Source organism: Nomia melanderi, chromosome 8 (genome assembly GCF_051020985.1).
Source record: "Nomia melanderi isolate GNS246 chromosome 8, iyNomMela1, whole genome shotgun sequence".
NCBI classification, from domain to species: domain Eukaryota; kingdom Metazoa; phylum Arthropoda; class Insecta; order Hymenoptera; family Halictidae; genus Nomia; species Nomia melanderi.
Genome location: NC_135006.1, coordinates 1138849 through 1154659, shown reverse-complemented (window position 1 = coordinate 1154659; position 15811 = coordinate 1138849). Strand labels below are relative to the sequence as shown.

At 42.9% G+C, this 15811-nt stretch overlaps 1 protein-coding gene and 2 long non-coding RNA genes across 9 annotated transcripts in view; 1 reads left to right on the top strand and 2 right to left on the bottom strand.

Moving 5' to 3' along the window:
• Nucleotides 1-138: 138 nt before the first annotated feature.
• On the bottom strand, nucleotides 139-3295 carry LOC143174834 (uncharacterized). Its single transcript, XR_012999242.1, has 2 exons — nucleotides 2365-3295; nucleotides 139-2081 (listed from the first exon to the last, which is right to left on the bottom strand). It is a non-coding gene; the product is annotated as an uncharacterized LOC143174834 (long non-coding RNA).
• Nucleotides 3278-15811, top strand: part of chn (zinc finger transcriptional factor charlatan) — a 167324-nt gene continuing 154790 nt past the window's right edge. For 6 of the 7 annotated variants that reach the window (XR_012999239.1, XR_012999238.1, XM_031976016.2 and 3 more), the window contains exons 1-3: nucleotides 3278-3483; nucleotides 11029-11192; nucleotides 13410-13595. Coding sequence is in view for 5 of the 7 variants with exons in the window: in XM_031976016.2 (XP_031831876.1) it covers nucleotides 11093-11192; nucleotides 13410-13595 (286 nt within the window). In the remaining 2 variants the exon portion in view is untranslated. Of the gene's footprint in view, nucleotides 3484-4414; nucleotides 5521-11028; nucleotides 11193-13409; nucleotides 13596-15811 lie in introns of those variants that run through there. The other variant, XM_076370250.1, reaches the window with a different exon arrangement.
• LOC143174833 (uncharacterized) overlaps nucleotides 13528-15811 on the bottom strand; it is a 206977-nt gene continuing 204693 nt past the window's right edge. Inside the window, exon 3 of the long non-coding RNA XR_012999240.1 lies at nucleotides 13528-13661. This is a non-coding gene — a long non-coding RNA (uncharacterized LOC143174833). The remainder of the gene's footprint in view (nucleotides 13662-15811) is intronic.

The following is a 15811-nucleotide window of genomic DNA, read 5'->3' as shown; positions in this document are numbered from 1 at the left end:
ACTTATATTTGGATTGCACTGTTATTCTGCGGAGATGTTTGTTAAATTAATGCTTGATGATTGGGTTGATGATTCAGGAGTGGCTTCGGAGAATAGTTTGGTATATAGTTAATAGGGGTAAAAAAAAAGATTGGAAGCTGTATTAAGGAATATTTTATTGAATGATGTATAAAGCTGCAATGGTTACAGAATAATACATTTTTATTGAAGAAATGACTTTTCTTTTGGTGTACCCTTTAGAACAGTCTCATTTAACTATCGTCTAAAATGGTCAACCTTCCTAGTTTCCACCCGAAGAATAAAGTCAGCCTTGCAAATATTTAATCGGGTCATAAAAAATTGTATCCACGTTATCAGACATCTGTTAAGTAAACATTGATCACTCCGTATTGAACATTCCCCTTTGCAATGTATATACAAGATTCTATCACTTAAACTTTTCCACCGTTGATTCGATCAATAAAAAAAAACAACTCATAGAGTAACACATATTTAATCTACGTTATTCGAAATAACACGGCGAACCGATCATAAATTTCAGTAGACGCTATCGTACCCCATATGTACAGAGCGGCTGGAAGTAACAGGTGCCATTTTCGCTAGGTTCTCGGCGCAACAGTACGCGTGTGATCTGCGTAAGAGTAATAAGCAATGACGCGTACCACGTGCGACACGGTGTGACGACGAGCCTTGACGTAGGCTGATGTGCTTAAATCTTATCGTTTCGAAGGGTTGCAATCTTGAAATGCGATATCTCCGAGCAACGCGACTGACCACATGACCGTTCTTAATCGTTCCTCGTCCGATAAACTTCTATTATCGATTCCAGAGTGAATATTTTCATTTTACGCGAAAACCGATTTCTCAATGGAACGAAATCCCCGTACAGTTATCCTTTAATCGTTTAAACGTGCCCTGCACTCGTTCCGCGTCCCTCGAGAAAGCCCCGTCCGATCGATCCTCCCAATTCCATCCGCCCTTTACTCATCCCGAGGAAATTACACGCGTTCCATAATTTTCCTGCGCGTTTACGCACGCCCATACGTCACGCTGCGTCATCTTTTACGCGAGACCGACCGCTCTTTCCCGTCCTTAGGGTGTACTCGCCTCATTTATTTATAGCGGACGAGCCACGCGAAACATTTTTACAGAAATGCAGACGACGCCTATTCAACCGTTTTCAAGAAACAGAAATTTCCGTACGCTTATTAAAATTCAACGCCGCTCATCAGCATAGGAAGCGGAACGCCGGCGAGCGGAATAATGGGGATAAATATTGAATTCATTAGCCGAACAATAACGCCGCGGCTGAGGCGCAACAGTATTCTTCAAATATTTGCCCAGAACGAGTTCCGACAAATGCACTAAATTTGTTAATAGACTGAAAAGCTACGAATAGAGTGAATTCTTGAATTTCTTATTTGACAAAACTGCGTTTCGAAAAACCTTGAGGAATATTCTTTCCTCATTAGATGTATTGTATTGGATATTAAGAAAACTTTAAGTATCGTGAGATGCATAATGTCTTCGATATAAAGGGTGTTCTCGTGAATTTACATGTCACGTTTTGACTTCTCAATTTTAGGGGATGATCGCGACTTAGCTGATAAAGCTGTTCAAACGTTTCCGATCGAAGCTGCTGCCATCTAATCCCCACATGCTCAAACTTAAAAGATGGCAACACGAAAATACCGACAAGTGTGTAACCGAGGTTTCCGGATCCGTTGGCAATGCAGGTATCTGTAGTTATCAGGCTCTCATTTTTGTAAAGCTATCAAGACTAGCTATCTACTTGTTAATCCTAGAAAATCGGGGAAACGATAAGCGATTCTTCTATTCATTAAAATTATTCTTCAAAGTGCTGCTAGAGACTATCGAAATTGGTAGAAGATTAACTCACTTCAATCCTCTCCATTCGTCGAAACCAATAAAAAAGAGAATATTAATGATATGGATGGAAACGAGGAGTTATGAATCGGTTGAATTGAAGAACGAGAATTTATCGGTGAATCGAATACGACGCAATTTTCAGGATTCGCAGGCGCTGATGATCGATTCTTCGCCCCAGATATCGAATTCTCCTATAAATAGAAAGCCTTCGAAAACACCTGGCACGCGAACTTTTAATCAGTTACTTCGCGATTCAACTTCTCTCGCGCCCCACGGACTTCCCATTCCACGGTTTGAAATTCTGATCATTCAAACATCGCCGAAGAGCACTAAAAGAGTTCAAAGATGTCATGAATCCTACAGAACCCTTATTAAATTTTTCCTTATGATTCATAACATCTCTGAATTTTATTAAGCCCTTTTCACAGTCATTTCAAAGAATCCATAAGACCTCCAAATATCTTGCAAACATACCTATTTCCTTACCAACGTATAAAGAGTATCTTTCAATTTTCAGGATCTCCTCCACATCGATTCCAAAACAACCGAGAAACATCTAAATCACTTCCGAAGTCTCGTTGAAAACTATTCAGAGACCGCGTTTTCCGAAAAGACTCGAGACATTCCCATCGCCGTAGCCGCAAGTCCCGTCGAGGACCCAAGCATCCGGTGCAGACTTCCGCCTCACCCCCGCACAAACGGGCCGCCGTAAGAAATACAACCCACGGCGCGGCGCCTCCGCGCGAGAAAGAGAGGCCCGAAAACCGTTTCAAAAACGTTGCTCGCTCGGGCCTGTAAGGGCCTCCGTAAATTCTCTTCCTCCTCCCTATTCCTTCAGCACCGAATCCGCCCCTCGGACGCAGGCCGTGCGTCCCGAACACGTGCAGGGAGGGTTTTACGCTGCGCCCGTCGATGGTTCTTTGTCCCTCTCTCTTGGTCCAACCGAGCGTCCGTATTCCCGGCTGGAACGAAAGAAGAGACCCGAAGGGGCCCTGCGTAGGCCGGAACGGTTGTGTGAGGCGCGTGTGCACGCACACAACGACCAACACGACGCGCACGGTGTGCGTCACGAACACGCGTGCACAGGCATCCGTCGTCGGCCGACATCATCCTCGTCGTCGTAGACGTTCCTGGCTGGGATATGCGTGGCGGAGGAGAGAGAGGGCGGAAGGTTGGGTGGGAGGCAGGGTGGCCGGATGGTAGGGGCGGGAGGACAGCGAGAGGGGAGGAGGGACGGTCGGGAACAGGCTCGACTGCTCCCCCTAATACTGCAGGATTGAATGGGCGAGGAGGGTGGTATTGGGTTCCCTCACCCCACTCCCACCACCCACACGCCGCTTGCTCCCAACCCACCCGCACCACCCACTTCTGTCCGCCTGCCACCCCGCCTGCCCACCCACTCGCCACCCGACTGCCGTCGAGGAAACAACCTGCAACCGAACCAGGCACAAACCGTTTTCTCGAACAACGAAAATTTCCGCCGAGGAACGGCCCCGAAGGAAGTTGGTGCCGGCCGAGCGCCGAGGCCCGGCCTCCGGGCTTCCCCGTGACGTCTACGACGGCGGACCGTCACCGTTCAACGGATCAACCGACGTGAGTACCCACCGACACCGCCGCTCGGCTCGACCCGTCCGTCCGTCACAGTTCCGTCCGCCCGTCCACCACCCGTGCCGAAACACAATCGTTCCGCGCACTACACAGTCGGCTACGCGAAACGGCCGACACAATCGCGCGCGCTGCCGATCTTTCCTTTTACCTTTTTCTCGCTTTTGTCTCTCGCCACCGGGCTCTCTTCCTCCGCGGGAGAAGCTTCTCTCGTGCTCTCCTCTCGCTTTCTCTCTTAGCCGCCTATCCTTCACTGTCTTCTGGCTGTCACTGGACTCTATCCTCTCCTCTCCTTTAAGCAAGCTTCTTTCCGTCCAACGTGTTGTGTTCATCTGTGTCTTAAAGGAGATACAGAGACGGAGTGTGTGCGAGACAGAGTGTAATCGACTAGACAGAGACAGAGTATGCGCAGGGGAGAGAGATCAAGTGAGAGAAAGAGAGAGGAACGCGTGCCGTGTGCATCGCGGAATAAAGTTGCGTGCGTGTCCACGCGAATCGAAGAGACGACGCGCGCCCGAAGCGAGGAGAACACGGCGAGCCGCCAGCCCGCGCGCGAGTGGATGATGATGGTACACGCGTCGATACGTGGCGCTGCCCGGCTCGTGTGCGTGAATCTTCGGCTGCGACTCGTACTTTTCTTCGTTTCACTGCTTCTTCCCTTTCTTCCTTCTCCCGGGTTTCGTTTCCGCGTGCGCGCGCGCTCCGTTTCGCGCGATCGCGATGCACCGGACGGAAGGAAACGGCGAGAGGATCGCGAGGAACACGCGAGAACAGCAGAGGCGGCGTGCGAGTCCGCGCTCTTTCCTTCGGTACATTTCTAAATCTCTCTCCTTCGGCGAGCAAGCGAGTCGGCGCGCGCGGGCACGCACGCTCGCTCGCCGTCCTTGGTTAGTCGGTAATAATTTCCGGATGAATTTGAATGGCACACTGCGCGCGCCTTTGCCTCTCCGCACCCCCCACCATCGACCCGTGTTCCCCTATTCTAACCCCACCACGCAACTTCTCTTCGCTTCTCGCGGACGGCATCTTTCCTTTTCCCTCTCGCGCCCCGCGCGATGCGTTTTCTCTTTCCATTCCCCCTTCGGCTTTCTCCTTTTTTCTTCTCTCCGTTCCCTCGTACACGCAGCACACAGCTCTTCCTCCCTCTGCCCCGCCGTGTTTGCCCACCCGCATCGCCCCTCCAGCGGAGCGTGGTTTTCTTCGGAGACAGTGGCTCTCAACCGGCGCAGAAGCCCGAGGAACGCCGTGACCGTCGCGTACATGCCACCCGACCACCCACCAACCCCCGCCGCCGCCATCTGTCGCCTCCGCAGGACGTGTCCTCGATCGCCGGGGTAGGGGAATATTGATTTATTCCCGTGCCGGTATATAACCCCTTCCACATACCAAACGTTCTTGCCCACCCCTGTGTGTGCTGCGCACCGGCCCTCTAACACACCACCCGACCTTACCTACATGTAGCCGGGTAGCTCTGCGTCCTCGCTGACTAGGGTTGCGCGTTTCTGTCTCGTTCTCTCTTTTCCTCTAGCTTACTGTCTCTCTCTCTCTCTCTCTCTCTATCTCTCTTTCTAACTGGTTCTATGGTTTTGTCTGCAGCGATCTCTCTTGTTCTTGATCTTTCTTCCTTCCTTCCATTTTCTTTTCATATAGCTTTCTCTTTCTCTCTCACCCTCCCGCCCTTCTTTCATGTAGCTTTCTATCTTCTTCTTTCTCTGGTTTTATGGTTGTGCACCTCTCTCGCTCCCGTGCTCTGCCATTCTTTCCCTTCTCTCTCCTTTTATATAGCTTTTATCTTTCTCTCTTTTTCTTACTACATCTCTCCTTCTCTCTTTTCATATCTCTCTCTCTCTCTCTCTCACTCTGTCGCTTACTCTGCCCCCCTCACCCTCCCGCTCTTCGTTTCCCACTCGCGCGGCAGCCCGATCAATACGCCGACAGGCTCCTTCTTCCTCATTCCGGACAGCACCCACCCGAAAACCGTGCTGCGTCCGCCACCGGATCGAAATCAATCGGACGTCGATAGAGGTGGGATCTAGTTCGATGCCTACTTTCCGGGGCTGAATCAACTGGTTGAAACTCTGCTACCTTTTTCCTTGGACTCTTGGTCTGCTCCGTCGGTCCATTGTTCGATGGATGCGTCGCGCCGCGAGGGTGGAAATTGTTGAGAAATTCTGTTTCAAGAATAGACGGGGTTTCGTGAGCTTGCATTTGCACTGGGGTTGATATTTTTTTTTGGTCTGTCTGGTGAATAAATTTTGGGATCATTGTTTGAGGATGCTTGAAATTATCAATGGGGTTGATATCCGATGGAAATCGTTTTTCTATTAAAATTACTTGTCAGTATTGATTTTCAAATGGTATATATTTTTAACGACACTTCGCTTATGGAAGAGAATTTCAATAGCTTGGATTTACCTTAGAATAATTTGTTTTATACTTCTCGGTAGGTAGATTCGGTAATACTTCCATAGCTATTTACTTTTGCAAATTAAATATCAATTAATTTCTACCCCTTTGTTAATCTCTTTAACATTTTAGAATAACTAAAATTGGTAAACATTTCTTAATGGAACGAAAAGTGTATCAACAAGAATCGATCCGAGTAAAGACATTTTCTCCTTGGAAAATTATCGTAGCAATATTTATTTTGTATAATATCCTACTCTCAAAGATGAAAAGTTATTTCGCCCATCTGTGCATGATGCAGCAGTTAGCATCAACATGGCCGTCGTGTTTGGAAAACCGTAGTCGTTCCTCGAGACTTTTTTCTGTAGATGGGAGCTATTTGAGTATTAGGGTTGAGGATAAGAAATCTGTTGAACGCCTGGATGGCTGCGTCGGTTGGAGTCTGGGTGGGTAAACGATGGATCCCAATCATGGGACAGCGAGCCATGTGGTTCGTTTTTTCTTCCCTCCCCAGGCAGTTGCTTGAAGGGTTCGAGACGTTTGGGCGATGGAGCACCGTTACTCTAGTAGGGGATGATTTGTGTTTAGTTAACTTTCGTGTCCATCATAAATTTTACTATCGACAGTATCACGCTATTCTTATCGCAACAGCCAGTTTCAGTTAACCATTTCTCCGTTCACTAATGAAGATCGAGCTCGTCCAATAAATAAAGGGTAAGGGTGAAACCAACTAAGAACAAACGTATCTTAACCAAAAATCGCTAGACAGCAGATGTTTTCTAATTCACATCTTCACGAACATATCTTCCAAAAATTTGAATCAAAGTAAAATTTCAATTACTCGAAATTAAACATTTCATAGCAAATCTATCGAAATATTTAATGAAAGGTTGCTTGCTTATCATCTCCTGGACAGCATTGATAACGATACGCGAAGTCCGTTTATTAATTGCATTCAGTTTCCACAATAATCGTTATCTACGTGGACAGAATAATTCGCAGGGATTCAGCTACGAAGGAAACGGAGGCTCTCGTTCGAGTTCTAAGTGAAAATCGATACCCCTTTTCAGTCAGCCTCTACACTCTGTACCACCGCTCGAAAGGCGAAAGATTTTCCGTTCATGAATATTTAACGCTCTGTAACACAATCAGGATTGGATTTTTCGCCCTCTACTCCTGGCAGTAGAACGCGGCGGGGGTTGAAGAATTAAGACTGCTTGCGCTCAAGTAAATTACAAAGTGACTTTAACCGTCGATCGAGTTCCTCGAGATCCTCCAGGAATATCCGTAACTGTTCCCCGTTCCTTCTTCATTATCGCGGTTCCTTTCAAAAGGATATTGCGCTACCTCAAGTGCTTTCCCGGTACCCTCCATTATTTCTCCACTGTTTCCTTCCGCCCTTAAATATCCTCGAGCGATTTCTACGGGGAAATTTAAATTGAAAATACACAAACACTTGGAATCGTATGTATTCAAACAGTTTAAGATCTTTTTATTCATTTAGGTTGCAGCTCTTTTCATATCGTACATATATGTTCCAATTAATATCACCAAAGCCATTGTCTCTTCTTTCGATGCTTTAATTAATTACATTATTTCTATTAAACGATTATAATATTTAGAAAATACGATTTTAAAGAATCATAACATATTTCATAATAATTACCTATACTTACTGATGTTACACAATCGACATCAAACTTTTAAAGAAAGGATCGATCGATATCGATAAAGAGAAACGTCAGTAAATTAATTAAAAAATTAGGAGAAAAACAAAAGCGGAAGAATGCTGAATTAAAAATATTTATTCACGAAGCATATCAAAGCATTATGATTGATCGGAGCGATTCAATCAGTTAATTCTATCAAGGCATTAGACTTCTCGATGAAATTAGAGTGTCTACGGGCCGGAGTTTCCTCGAGGCCGATAAACGGTCGTCTCGGGAGGTCGCGCGGGTCACGCCCGCCGCGCATAATAATCACATCGCGCCGGTGTACTTGATTTCCGAGAGACTCTAATTGAAGATCCGTAATGTCGATCGCTGTTCCTAAACGCTTCGTAACAACCCCGATTCTGACGTCGCCGAGCCACCCTCGTCGAAGTGCTCGTTAACGCATCCGACATGTAGCTTTCGCGTTTCGACGCGTTCCTCGGAACTTGCGTGCGCGTCAACCCTCTATTTACGACGGAAACGCGAGAGGAATCTCTTCTGTCGCAATTTCGAAACATATTACGCGCTAACTGTCTTATCGGAATTGGAGAATGGAATTGGTTTCATTTACTTACTCCGTTGATGTAAATTAAATTCATTGAATTCATCGCATTTAACTGATCTATTGAAACGAATATTACTTTCAGTGGAATTTAAAATATTTTAATAGATTCATATGAAAGTGTTTGGTTGAATATGATTACACTTCCCAGACAAATATTGGAAATCGTTGATTCTGTTTTCCGATCATTTAGTGCTGTGAATATTTATCTGCTTGTTGATTATAGATTACAAAGTTGTGTCGGGAAATATTTTCCGTTCGTTTAATCATTTCTGATGCTTTGAACCTGATGCATTCTTGAACCACGTGAATCTGAATATGGAGTTCTGCTTCCGGGAGGAAACCGTTTTACTCAGATATATTCTATGTGTGTGGTGCAGCTGAATATATAGAAGATAAGGGCGAAGGGGAGAGAATGAAGTGGGGGTGGGATGGAAGGGAGTCTCGCCGAGCGTTTACTTTCAGTCAGCTCCTTTCTCACAGATTACACGGTATGTTCGAAATTTTTCGTAGCTTCCTATGATATCTATGAAGGTGTTCCATTGTTCCTACTAGCGCATACGTAATTTATTATTCAGTTAATCGGCGATATCACGTTCTCCTAGGTTCCTACAAGACCCGTGAAAGATAATAAGAAACGTTCCATAAGAATAGGCTTTCAAAGGAAAGTTTTATTCATACTTTCTCCATTACATTTTCTATATCAAACTTATAATAACGGTTTCTACAAAGGAATCATTATTTTATTCTACTTATCTAGTACAAAATTAGGGGAATCTATTAAATAATTCACTGCAGTTTCATTAACATTGCAGCGCAGCTTACATTTGAAAGATAATTGCATTTGCCAATTAAAATCCTTTCAAGCAAATATAATATTATTTACCGTTACTTTCGCAATACTGAAATTTGCCGTATTTCGATACGGGCTTATCTACTGCTGTTCAGTATTACATAATGTTACAGCTCAATCACTTACAAAAGCAAACTATCGAATACGGCAGAGCGTAGCAAATTACCTATCAATTCGCTTAATAATCCTCTCGCAGATCTCACTTTCCCTTGCCGAACGCTTCATTATTCACCGCCGGAGATTTTCCGCGCGGGCGGAGGTGTAATTTGCGCGACGGGGCTGGCCGACAGGAAACGTTGAATCGTCTCGTCGCTTCCCCGAATCCCCGAGCCCCGTCCTCGAGGATTTAATTAAGGTTCGATGACCCAATTACCGTAGCACCTTTCATCGATTCAGCCCCGGAAAAAGGGTTACATTCTCCGAAGACGGCGAAAGAGGTGCGCGCGAAAGGGTAACCTCTTAGCTGTACTGTCGCTTTTCGAAGTGTGTATGTCTACACTGTGCCTCTACAACGATGCGACAACGATTGTACTCGTCAAACACAGGGTATATGTAAGATCTGTGAAATTGAATTGGCACGTTGAATGCCAATTAAATTGAATTACTATGGTTCATTCAGTTAAATGTTTATTATTTAGAAACATTTCTATATTACAGAGAATGCTAGCTAATGCGATGACAGTCAGCTAGATGAACGTGCAATAGTAATACTGCAAGTCAATCAAATGATTTAATAGTATATCTTTACCATTTTGTGCATTTTACTGCATCAAATCGCGCAGCATTTAACGTGTTAACCCTCTACAGGCCCGTGTGACTTTGAAGTCACACACCAATATATTGGTGTTTTGTTGATTCATTTCATTTTGCACGGCAATGTGCCGAATAAAACTCAGTAATTAATTAACTCAATCTTTTGTACGCTCAGGCGCGAAAGTTCAGCGTCATTGTAATAGAAATATTGCAAGGTATATTTATTTACGTACAATTATTAAAGCTATTGAGTACACTGTTCATTTATATTTGCAGGTTGATATTTGTTCATTTTATTTTACACATATATTTTTATAGTCACAAGCAAAAATTCGGCGTCCAGAGGGTTAACTTTCAAGCACATAACACTAGTTCTTCTCTTTTCTTAATTAACACTTAATCTACAACCCGAATACGTGCAGGCTTATACGAAATGTGGACTACCTTTCGCTTTTACAATTAGAAGAAATTCAATTTTTCTTCGCCATACCGTTCGAACATCCACAGCATTCGATTATTCGCAACATGTTTCCCAGTTTCCAGGAGATTTCTTACAACGCGTCACTTTATTTTAACGAGATAATGGCACTTTTCCTACCGTAACTAGTCAAATAACTGGCTACAAAACAGAGACAAACAAATTAGACGATACATCTTTTTTAGTGGGAACAGAAACAAAAAGAAAGATGAAAATTGAAAAAAATTAATCGGACAATATAGGAATTGATATAAAATCAAATGACCAAAACAAGACGCAGAATGTTAGGTTCGGTCATTTGACCGATACGGTTAGTGTTAACGCATGTATGTTCAAAATTTTAAAAAATGCTCGAATTTTCAGCGACCTGCAGATAAAGTGTTAACCTCTTACGCTGGAAATTAATTCATAGATTTGGCAATGTCGCGCGAAGGATTTCGTTTATCTTATTTCGTACGGAGTGATAGATTTCGAAGAATCTAGTAGGTATAATGCAACAAGACTATCGATGTCTGTAACATGTCACTGGCAATTCTGGTAACATCTCGACGTGAGTGGTATGCCTTTCCAGCGCAAGATTTTAACGATGTCTCGGTCATTACAGATAAATTGCCATTTCTTCGTGACGAGTGCGCTCGTCATTTACAGCTAAGAGGTTAAGGTCAGCCTGGAGCGGTGGGCGAATGAGCTCTGTGGGAGGGTGGAGAGGGTTTCGGATGGATTATGTATTAGTTGTAACCCAACTTACGAGCCTTCACCTCGTGCGCAGGTAGCCGAGCGGTGAGGGTTTATTGTTCCAAGGATATAGTAGTTGACCGCCGAGCTCTTCAAAAATGGAGGGCAGCGGCACCGGAATTAGCAGGCTCGACTGCTACGAGGATATGTTCAAGGAAATTACCAGGAAACTCTACGGCGAAGATCCTGACCACAGAAGTAAGACTTTCTTTTAATAATTATTCACATTTCCATGATTGTAATCATTTCAATCAGCGGGCCAGGGATTTTTTCGCGAATTCGAATACTCGAATATATTATTGGAAAAATAGCATTACAATGGGAAATATCTCTGTTATAATAATTACCATAACAACTGCATTTTGGATATTTCATACACTTTTTCGTATTATATAGAATCTATGCATTGCTGCACTTTCAAGTAGTGCAAGATAATCTATTAACTGTGACCAGCGTGGCGGTCGTCGTGTTGATATTTATTTAAACGTATTTAGAAGGTTTCCTCATTTGAAATTCCATTTTGCGGTAAATGGTTACGGCAATGATAATGCACAAGATAAGCCCGTTTTGGTGGTTACAAGTTCGTTTAAGGTAAAAGTCGAGTAACGATAATAAAAGCTTTATTGGATTTTATTCAAAATTGTTGTTCTATTCTGCATATTGCATATTGGAGGGCGGTATTAATGCATGAAACCCGCAGTTTAAACGAAGAGTATGTAGCATTAGACCGAGGGAGAAGTAAATGGATATTTAAAATATATGCAAATTAACGGCGGCTGTATTATTACGGAATTTTAGTTGAATTGCCGCGCCTCTGCAATGTTCTGCTCTGTTACGATGAAGTTTTCGTTTGGTTTCATTGAGATGCTGCTCTAGATACAATATAAATATTATCCATTTACTTCCCAACTGTTTGCATTTAATTTTCAGTTAACCTTATATAACACAGCAAACAATTAACCCTCCGCCGGCAATGTGGTTTTCCACCGACGCGGTCGGCAATATGGACCATTGATCGTCAGGCATAACTTTTCCTTGGGATGTCTGTAGAAATCGAAAAAAATTCCCAGATGCTTACTGCAGTCTATAATTTAATACACAAATAACACTTTGGTCAAATCTTCATATCAGTTTGCAATACAAATTTCAAATCGAAGTGCAACTACGAAGAAATAATATTTTGTTTGAAGCTGCATAACTTTATAATAAACAAATATTGGAAAAAGATATTCTACGGTTTTACGCGTGAGACTACGATCCTTCGATAAAATATGAAGAAATTTGTCAGTCCTTGAAAGAGTATATTTATATTTTTAAGGCTTCAATTTGCATTTTCGACTCGGTTGTGTCAGTGGAAAATAAAGTAAAACATTATTTTGGAAAGTAAACTTGTAACTGATGTATAAAGATGAATTGTGAACAAACTACGAAATATAAGAAACAACTTTTTTAATAGTGTGTCCTTTCACATTGCCATACTGCATTGAATAATTCCGAAAGGTTAACGAAGGACGGCAATATGGTCAACAGTAAAGGAACAAACATTATTTCATTTTAGGACTGTACTGATACCCTGCTTATATGTGACGTGTCTAATCCTATGGCCATGGCAGTTTTAATCGAAGGGTCCAGGCAGTTTTTCTCAGCAGTTTAACGACGCTAAACAATCAAAGTTTCAACAGAACTTTTATGACCTCTAATTTCCGGCGGAGGATTAGGATTGGATTAAGTGTTATTTTACAGATTTAAGAAGAAATGTTCAGCTTTTTATAATAAATAGCTTATGACAGGGCGCGTGGTACAGTCGGGGAGGGGATGATTCTTGATGAAAAAGTGAATAAAGAGAAAAGACTAAAATTTGTTCGTGAAGGAATTCATCAAGGAAAATCAACCTTCGAAAATTAAGGAGCTCTCGAGTGTTTGATTTGCAATGTCATATCGAACGTATGTCTGCTTGTAAACAGATTCTCATGTTAACGATCCTAGGTGTATAAGCTACTAACATGTTCAAATTCTTCGATGATACGATCGTATCTGTAGATTTACTTTTTGTTTGTTTTTGGTATGTTTCTATTAGTACGTCTACGAAACAAAATCGAAGTTTCAAACGAATAAACTTTCATCTTCCCCGCGGCTTGTTCTTTTACGCGGAATCACCTTCTGTTCGGTTGCACCACATGTCTACTGCACTCGATAAAAATTATTTCTACGAAATATCAATCCTGTTTAACAGTTTGTTTGATAAATATAAATTATCTTTATAGAAGCAACTTGAATATTTCGTTTCGACTCAAAACTTCTCATTAACATAAAGAAAGATAAGATTTTTCTGGCAAGTCTTGAACCGTGTTATACGAGGTGTGATTCAATTTCTTCCGCTGAAGAAGTGCAATCTACAATTTGTTCTTTGTGCAGCGTCGAGCGTACAGAACGAGTTCGAGACGTCGGTGTCCTATAAGAACGACGAGGACACCGGAAACGGCACCGACGGAAGCGACGATGGAAACTGGACGTGTGAAGAGGAGCCGCTTAAGGGGACCGATGGAAGCCGTATCGCAGCTTACCATGCTGGAAAAGCGACGTGGAGGTGCTACGAATGTGGTTCGTATATCTTCCTTATCGAATTTTCTCGAATCCAATGCTCGAGTCATTCCGGGACACTCATAACTGCAACGTAAAGAACGAAATTTAATACTTACACCTAAATTTCTTCGCAAAATCAATTCTCAAAACAAAATTAATGCTAGATTTATGGGTCCCGTCAATTCGATGAATATTAAATGTTTTAAATATTATTTAGTAACAGTTTAAGTCGATTCTGATTCGTGCAATTATGCGAATACGCATTGCAATACTCCGGTTTTGAAGCTACAATTTTCGTGATTTATATAGACAAACACGCAGTTTCCGAGGAACAATAGAATAAATTGTAGAATAAACGCTCGTAAATCTAATGTTAAGTATCTATAATGACAAATTAAATGCTTCAACTAATCCGACTAATCCTCCTTTCTTTACGCCCAAGGACCTCCCACTTAGACACACAATCATTACCGTCACCATTGACGTCACCGAATACACCCCGTGGAATTTTACCTGTACCTTAATTTACCTCAACGAACAACAAACATTCTGGAAAGTCCAACCAAAGATCCGCGCAATCTCGATTTCCCCCCGCCAGAAGTGTTCGGTTAGCGACGCCAAACAGCTGACATTAAAATTACCATTTAACTGTGAGGGCGTGAACGGGTTAACGAAATGAATTCCGTGAAACGTTCGCTGTTGGAAGGATCATTGTAGACGTTCGCCACGAGTTTCCCCGGTGCGAGGAGGGCTCTCGTTTAATTACTATGCTACAACGTTGAGTGCCGATGGTCGCAAATGGGGGAAACGTATCGTGGAAATAACGGGCCACTGAACACGAAAGAGACCCCCACCCCTTCCCCTTCCGCAGGCTTGGCAGATTGACACGGAATCGAAGTGGTAAACAATAACGAGTCGCTGCCTACCCGGGAGGTACAGGTACCTCTCGGGACAAAAAGGGGTTTTATTATCCGCCCGGTAATTCTCCAACTTATTCCGTGTCATCGAGTCGAGCCGAGGATGCCGGGTGAGCTGTTGTAACCGGAAAAATCGTTGCGTCCGCATAACGACAACTGCATTTTACGCGACCGAGCTTTAAAGTTTCTTTAGTCTTCGGGTGGGGTGGAGGCTCGTTATTTAGTTTTCGCGCTCTGAGCTGCGTCACGTTCGACGAACTCTCGACCGGACCCTGTTAAAGCGAGCATTTCGTTCCGTTACACGGCGAATTTAACCAATTACGTGGCTGAGCGCACCGGTACACGGAATTAATGGGGCTCGTTGTATCTTCGAGTACTAAGTGAGTGAATCAACCGACGGACACTTTCTCGCCGTTTTCGACGCGATGAGATTTGACGCGGATACCGGGCTGAGGGCAGGGGAGGATAATTGATATTTGCTTTTAACCCTCGCGCGGTGTCCCGGAAAGTGTTACGTTTATGTCTCGGTAATTGAATGAGATCTAGACGGAGATTTGACTGGTCGAGGGAAGACAGGTCGGTATCTTCTGTTGCAACGAATATTATTGTTCCGTGGGTTGATGCTTGACAATTTAATTTGTTTGTTGGAAACATAAGTTTCCGTTTTTTAATGGTGGTACTGTGGTAGTGATTTTCTTATCGAGCAGGCAAGGGTTATTTCGTTATTAACCCCTTGTTTCATAATATCGTGTCATGCTCGTGGTGAAGATTTCAAACAGTTAACAAACATAAATATTATTTAATCTTTTCGAGTTTAAATTAAGTGTAATGGTTTTGTTATCGATTAATATACTTTAGAGGAAACATGGACATAAAATGTTTCTAGAATTCTTTTTTTAAATAAAATATTAATGGTAAAGTAGTTGCATCGATCATGGTTAAGAAAGATATCGCAGGGCAAGGGGTTGATAATTAATTGGAAAAAGGAATCGTGCATTCAGTGAAAATAAGTTTAAAATTAAGTAACGTTAATTAACAGTGGGTACTATTATTTTTCAAATCACTGTGAAGCTTTCACCGAGGGTTTAAATAAAAATCAAACTTACTTATATAAATATTCGAAGAAATGATTTGCATGTAAACAGCTGTTTGAAAGTAAAGAAAATCAGTGATGTAACATGATGTAACTATTCGAGAAAAATCACAATAGTACGTCCGAAGATAATGTCCGGTGGGAAAAGAAAATCGAAGGGTGAGGGTAAGGAGGCGTTATTAAGGGTGGGGTACACGTACATTTCGAGGAAAATTGACAAATCC